At 40.1% G+C, this 8,084-nt stretch overlaps 1 protein-coding gene across 8 annotated transcripts in view; it reads right to left on the minus strand.

Annotated features, from left to right (window-relative positions):
- The window catches only part of LOC121871446 (protein bark beetle-like), a 58,381-nt gene extending 50,323 nt beyond the window's left edge, over window positions 1–8,058 (minus strand). For all 8 annotated transcript variants that reach the window (XM_042373754.1, XM_042373758.1, XM_042373756.1 and 5 more), the window contains exon 1: window positions 7,462–8,058. In XM_042373754.1, the coding sequence (XP_042229688.1) occupies window positions 7,462–7,776 (315 nt within the window). In that variant the 5' untranslated portion in view covers window positions 7,777–8,058. The remainder of the gene's footprint in view (window positions 1–7,461) is intronic.
- Window positions 8,059–8,084: the final 26 nt, after the last annotated feature.

Genomic DNA, 8,084 nt, shown 5'->3' on the forward strand with positions numbered 1-8,084 from the left:
AGGGGAGGACAAAGGAACTGAAGCTGAGGAAGTTGAGGTTTTCCACTATATACCTTTACCTTGGCCCCTCACCTCACTAAACAACTGCTTCCATTTTTTAGCCTTTCTTCAATACATTCATTACGCTTTATATGCTTCACAGCCAGATGTGTCCCCCTCTGTAAATCAACCCAAGTCCCATTCTCTTTAATTACATAAATAGTTAATGAGAGTTCGCGTCCTTTGCATAGTAAATTCATATATTCTTTACTATAGGTCGGTACTTTTATTTTTTACCTTTGGTGCTCTGCTGTAAAATTGTGTCCGCTTTACTATAATTCCATATCCTCCTTGCTGTAAATTAAATCCCTTTTAAATTTATGTCTCTGTTGTAGTCCGTATCCCCTTCAATGTATATCCGTAAACCCCTAACCTAATAGCATGTCTTCCCCCCTATCAACCCGTTTCCCCCCGTGGCAGCTACGGTCATCGATCTCCGAGACCCAGAGTGTAGTGTGTTATTCATAAAGGATAATTAAGGTGTGCACGTGGGCAGTGACTGTGTTCGTGAATAATGTGAGGGCGTCGATGTGGGCGTTCTTGGTTAAAGGCTAACATGGCCATAACAAGTGCGGGTCATCCATTTAAACGTCAATTATGTTTAGTGATATTCATACAAAAAAAAAAGACATTAATCTGTATTTTATTGGGGTGACTAGTCTCAGTACTCACCTGAGGCTGAATGAACCAACCCTTTACGTCTATGATATAACGTCAACATTTTATAATTAACGTTGGCATGTATACCCTATAACTTAAGGGTGCAAGTTTGTCTTCGCATCGCTAGTAATTTGTTTAGATTAATTTAATATTAAGAGGGTGTGTCTTGTGCCGTGACCTTGTTAATAGAACAGTAAGAAGAATGTTGTCGTCCATTTAAAATGAGAAACTGTTATTTAACATAATTTTCTTTAAGTTCTTTATATTGTGTACATCCTTGGAGTCATATTGCTTGTGATCGGTTTAATAAACTCTTCAAATACTAATGTCGACGGTGTGCGTCCTGGGGGAATGTAATCCCTCAAGGTCATGTTGGAATTCAATTACTTTGCAGTGAAGATTCATCTTGATTCTCAGAAACTATGAAAAGCAAACAACAACACGCATTTTCACACTAAGGATCACTTACAAATTTATCGACATAAGGTTTTATTTACGAGAAAGAATTTTTTTTAAGAAGGCAAAGAAAATGGTGGTGGTGGTCAGTGAGGATGGTGCGCGCGCAACACCCCCCCCCCCCCGTGGTCACACACTCCCTTGGCAACTTCATATATTATCTCCCTCGAACTCGGTCACTTCCTTCCAGGGTAAATGTAAGAAACCTCTTCTTTAGACAAATAAATAAATTAATTAAAATTTGTGTACAATATGATATAACTTTAAAGCTAGAAAAAAAAACAATTGATGAGATAAAATGATGAAGAGGAAGTGGCAACTGTGAGATGCGTGGTTACGCCTGAGGTGATGTTCCTCCCAACTACCCGCTGGGCTTTGTTCCCTCCCCAACAGGTGGACTGAAACCTGAATCAATACTAATAACCTCCACTTTAGGGACAAAGGTTCGATCAGTCGCCGCAGACCATGACCACTGTACATGAGAGCGTAAAAGCTTAGGTGTCACTTAACAGAAGTACTGTATCTAGTATACAAATTTTAAAAACAAGTGGGCCAGTGGCGGTCATGCTTAACGTTAAATAAAGTAATATTTATAACAGCGTGCGTACCTTTAATCCAACCCCCCCAAACCTCACGTGATCCACCCAGAACCCCAATGGAGTCTGAGGTTGTGGAGTATAATAAAAAAAAAATATTTGTATTCATTAAAAACGTTTTTTTTTTCACACTTAATTTAGCTGATTGGATTTTGTCCTAGTTTGGCGTTGAAATTTTTACTCTGGGGAAATTTTATAGTGAGTTCCTCCTTTAGTATTTTATACATGTACTGTACTGTACTGTGCGTACCTGCCGTGCAGCCGCAGGGGGGGGGGGGTTGACGACTGAAAATTGAGCTTCATATATAATGTGGGGCTCCCTTGTGAAGCTGTAGCTGAGTGTAGCCTCTGTGTATACCTGCAATGTCTTTAAATTGTACAGTATACGTGCACGATGTAGCCATTAGGTAAATATAGTACGTATACATACATACTGTAAGTGACTATGGTGGTTACACCGATGTATGACCAGTACTGACGATGGTGGCCTGTAGTAACGATGTTAACATAACTACCATGACCTGTAAAAGTGGTTGCTTAACTGACCTAACCTGTAAATTACGGTAACCTGCAGTGGTAATGCCACTGTTCCTCTGGCACTAGATGTCCTTCTACCACAGTGCTCCCCCCCCCCCATGTAGAATTTATGGACACCCACAAAATAATATACATTGCTACAACCAAATGTTACCTTGACTGTTGCAGTTTATCGTAATTGTCACCTCAGTTAAGGAACAATTGGTGTAGATTCCTCACATTACTAACACTTGACCTGATTAAACCTACGAGTAATGCTTATTGTTGGGTGGTGGAGTGAGTAGGGGAGGGGGGAGTTCACACAGGTCATGGTGATAATCTGTCGGCTCACCCAAATCTCTCACTTACACCATAAACAAACCCATCCATACTTCCCTCATCCCGACCACAACATCCTTTTCACTCTCATTTCATTTATCCGTCTGTTTATCATTCTCTCTACCTGTAATTTTCTCTCACAGGTGTAAAATGTAGAAATAAATAGTGACAAAAGAGGAACGATTGGGTGTTAGGAGTGTTACCCCTGGATGATTCAGAGCGTAAACCCCCCCACCCACACACACGCCCTGCAACCTCTAGCCCAGCCACCTGTGATAATGCGCCTCCACCTCCCTGTTATCATTATCAATTACTTTATTATTAGCTGTCATACTTCAGTTTCTACGTAGCTTTTTTTTATTTTTCTCCTTTCTGTTGATATTTTTTTTCTCTGTGTTAATAAATGTAAAGACTTTTGGGATTGTGTAAATTCGACGTCCAAAAGAGTAATGGCGTCTGTGCAACCAAGGCATTAACTATCTTTGAGAGAAGAGACGTAATAATTATTTAAACCCATAAAGCCAAAGAGTTGTTGTTAGTCTTGAGAAAACAATATATTCTCCTGAAATACAATGTGATCGAAGAATGAAACTGGTTAAAACACACACACACACACACACACACTAAACAACTACTGACACGTGCATCCATAACTGCATTATATTTGAGATGACTTCGGAACGATGGTATCAACTATAACAGCGCTTGAACGTAACAGGGAAGAAATGGAGCACCAGTTATCTTCGACCTGCAACTTTGCGACTCATTTTTCAGAGAACATATCCTCACACACTGATGTAAATGAAATAGGCAACTTACATCGTATTTATATGTCATATGAATAAAAAAAACTTGTATACAATATAATGGGTATATAATGTAAGAAGTATCCAGTGGCTTTGTTGGCCTTAACCCTTAGCATAGTTGGCCTTAACCCTTAGCATAGTTTGTATACCAGCACGGTCCATATACACTGTTGCAACGAAGGTCTTTAAGCACCAAGCAAGGTTACTAAGAAACAGTCCAACAACAATGAAAAATTATTAGACAGAATTCTTTGTCGATATAATGAATACCTGCATTAATTGTCTATTTGAAAACAGAACTGTATACCTACATTGTGTTTATACATGCTGAACTGTATACCTGCTTTGTATATATAAATGCAAAACTAATTGTAAACTTGCATGAAGACTTTACTGAATAAACATCCATCAATCTAAGAATACATAAGTCATGGTATTTGTTGGCAGAGTAACAGCATGCTGGCCTGGTTAATGCACTACCAGACGCATGACCTCAAAATTACTACTCATGGTTTTGTACCGTTACCGCGTTAGCTGGGACAATACCTGTTTATTTGCCTCTTTCTCTTTCTTTACTGGAATCATAGCCAAGGCGGAAGTGATGGTTATTAGGGAACAGTTTGATGCCACACCCATGAACTTCACGCCAACCACAGCTTATCGTTACATTTTTAAGTTTATTACCGTACGACAATCCCATTTTTTTCGTTTTTTTTAATGAGCTTTTCTATGCTAGGAAATGCTGTACTGTGATAATTAAGGTACGTAATTTGATGACGAGCTTCACAGCTACGCAGACTCGCTTATCATAATTCTGTTGTTATTCTCTGTATATACCACTTGCTATACAAACATTATCGTTTGTCCTTTTTTTCTGGTAAAGTATGAAGGGATAGAAGTGATGCTATATTCGGTTAAGAATCTGTCTGGTACAGCTCAACACTACAAACCCGTTAAAAAGTTCATTGATTCACAATCTTTAAATAACTCTCCCCTTTTAGAGTTCACCTAATGTTAAACGTGAAGGTGGTGTAGTAGTGGCCACGGGTCATGTTTACTGTGTGTTCTTGACCTTTATAATAATACAGGCTGACGTCTGATGCCTGACCCATCAAAAAACATGGTGACGTCACTAGTATATACGCCCAATCATTTTATAGTGTAATAAGGTTTCATACGAGTTCACATTGATTCAGCATGTATATAAACAGTTCAGGTATACAAACATCACACATAGTACCGGAAACAGGTTTACAGCCTAATCGGTGAGCGCACATACACGAACGACTCTTGAAGTGTACAGTACGCTAATCAAAGTTTGTTGTACCTCCCGCCCTACGCACACCCGCGTTGCATAAATTATTAATGTTCAGTGTAACACGCAAGGCGGAAGTACAGTGCATACTTCCGTACAGACTCATGATCCAGACAGTCTGGTCACCAAGGATTATACGACAAATATTCCTCACAACAAATTATATAGGAAGATACATACTTGGTTGACAACAGCTAAAACAACAAGATCCCATACCTATGTAAATTTGCCTACTAATAAACGTAATTAATTGTATTTGAGTCTCAGTGTATTTCGATATTATAAGATGTTAATTTTATACATTAGCCCAAGGTAGCCGAGTTGATACACTCTTACACATCACCACCAACAGTCATCGTGCTGCTGGCGTCTCTCAGTGCAAGATGAGGAACATATGAGCTACAACACATGAGTACGAGTTTTAAAAGACCTTGGGTGTTGAGCTGCAGTAGTTCATTATAATATCAAAATGACGAGAACTTTCTTTTAATACAAGATTATTTGGCAAATGTTGATGAAAATAATCCAACTAAAATTATATAAATGCTAAGTATGTAATTACCCCAATGTAGCTTTGTTCTTCTTCACATTTACATATTTATTTGGTTGTGAATTTTAAACATGGACTTAAACGCCATTTATTATACATGTTAACTGTAATATCACACTAAATATATCAGATATCAGTATTTCTTACCGCTCATTAAACATTCACTCGTACAGATAATACACATAATTAAAACAGACCTAACAACACATTTCATGATTCCTAGTTAGATATTCCCGATTCCCAAGACTATGTAGGGGAGTAGGGGAGGAGTGGGGTGGTGAGGGGTACAGTATATCCACTCATCGACCCACACATTCCTCCCAGGGCAGCAACTGACTCACTATCTCACCTGGACAACTATTTCTATTGTCCCTCCAAAACCCAACACCATACCACCTGACCACTTTATTTCCCATTGGACAAAATACATACATGACTAAACCAACGTTCATATGGACCAAAAGCAAGGAAGGGGAGACTATAGTATTGTGCATGGTAGTAATACGAGGGACCCCCACCCCTCCTCAAACTACTGTGTGTGTGTGGGGGGTGAATGACACCACATTGATCTGCTCCGTCACCCCCCCCCCTCCCTCCATCCTTCCCTGACACCCCCCTTCCCTCTATCTTTCCCTCCCCCTCCAACCTTCCCTCCATCTATACCTACCTACATTATGATCTTAACTTCTACATCCTCTCCTTCTCCCCCCCCCCTCCTTTCTTAGACTTTCCCCCCTCTTATCTCCTTCCCCACCATCCTCTCCTCTTACCTACTGTTGTTAAGTTTATTTTCTGTTTACTTAAGAGGCGTTGCAGGTATAATGAAAGACAGTTACTGTATATTATTATGATCGTTAACCCTCTGTACTCTCGTCTTGGCTCTGTACTCTAGTCTTGGCTTTGTACTCTAGTCTTGGCTCTGTACTCTAGTCTTGCCTCTGTACTCTAGTCTTGCCTCTGTACTCTAGTCTTGGCTCTGTACTCTAGTCTTGGCTCTGTACTCTAGTCTTGGCTCTGTACTCTACTGTAGTCTTGGCTCTGTACTCTAGTCAGCTCCAACAAACGTTTTTGAAAATTCCATAGAATAAAACTGAAGAACCCCTTATTTAAGTCTGAGGTGTCGTCATTTCTGCACAAAATCAACACATGTACAAATTATAAAACAAACCTAACCTAAGATAAAAACAACCTAACCTAACCCAAAATAAAACAAAAACTAACCTAAACCACGAATACTGAAGTAATGTTCTTGTTGGTTTAATCCGTTGAGGTCAGTGTATTTTAGAGACCACAGACGCAATCTTAGGTAGACACGCATCATTTGCCTAGTAAAAACTAAACTAACCTTCATACTCATGCATTTTTTGTTACACTTTCCTGTAAACTCTTCATTTAATTTCATTCTCTTTTGTTTTCCATCGATATACATTACCGTTAATATACATCTATACATATATCTTAATTACTTGTCACAGACAAAACTTTCTAGCTTGATTCATAAACAGTATCCTCATAGTAAATCAAAATCCTTCCTCGTTCATAGCACACGTCCACACATAACAGCACACGCCCACATAACACAGCATACACCCACATAACATAGCATACGCCCACACATGGCCTAGCATACATCCACGCCCGTTGTTCATGTGTACCAACTGTTGCTTTCCGTTAGGTGGTTGTGTTGGTTACGACAGGTGAGACAATGCTTCCTGCCACACCAAGTTGTTCCTCGTGTTTTACAAGATCTTCGTGTTGTCTACTGTGACAAAGGCGAGTCGTACGGCCAGGTTTACTCTATATATAACGAGCAAATGAAAAGGTATTATCTAAATGACCATGACGAGGAGTGTAAAACTTGTAATATAATTGACCAATTGGTACACTTCATGTAAACATCCATGTAGAAAGGACGTAAGCCACTGAGTGTTGCTTAAGCAACTCATCTCCATGAAATTTCTTCTTGCCGAGTCACAAACTATGGAACTGTACAATTATAAACATCTCCATTACAATATAAAACACACTAATAACAACCCTTGACGGGACTATTGTTTATAAGTCAACTTGCAGTGGTTGAGGTGGTGAAAGGAATGGCAGGTGTTGGAAGGTACTCCTCGCGGCAGGTTTAAATCCCAAGCCGATACATTCCTCCGCGGGAAAAGTATGTGGGGGCAGCCTTACCTCAGCGTGTAGGACGCCCTTCACAGTGACGCCCACACCCGGGTCAAACTGGACGGTCACCCCAGGCTCGATGGTTAGTCTCCCTCCTGGTTGTATGAGGATGTCCTGGGTGACCACGTAGGGTGATCCTGACACATCGTACACAACGTTGTCGCTGACGGTGCCTCCAAGACCAAGCACTGGCGGCGCTAACACTACCATTACTATGGCTGTCCACCATATTACTGCCATACTTCTACAACGCGTCACTGCCATGCTACAAGTACACCACAATAGCCACATCGAATTTTCACAAGGAGCTGAAAGAGTTAGCATCCCGCCATGATCACGTCTCAACCACTACTGACTCTCTCCTCCCAGCTCAGGTGTAAACATCCTCATTCAAATGGCAAAAGTTTATCACATTCATATTATACTGTATGTTCAAGAAGAATTTTCTGTATATTACTTATCTTTGCTGTACATTGGCAGTTATTCTTTCTTCAAACTATTTACAAACGTAAATAGTTGAGAAATAAAAAGAAATTTTATTGAAGCAGCGCCGTAGACAATAGCGTGCAGGTACGATGTGGTCACGTGACCATGACGTCATCCAGGTAACTCCGCCCTTCCTTAGCTCGTAT

Source organism: Homarus americanus, unplaced genomic scaffold (genome assembly GCF_018991925.1).
Source record: "Homarus americanus isolate GMGI-L3 unplaced genomic scaffold, GMGI_Hamer_2.0 scaffold45698, whole genome shotgun sequence".
Classification (NCBI taxonomy): domain Eukaryota; kingdom Metazoa; phylum Arthropoda; class Malacostraca; order Decapoda; family Nephropidae; genus Homarus; species Homarus americanus.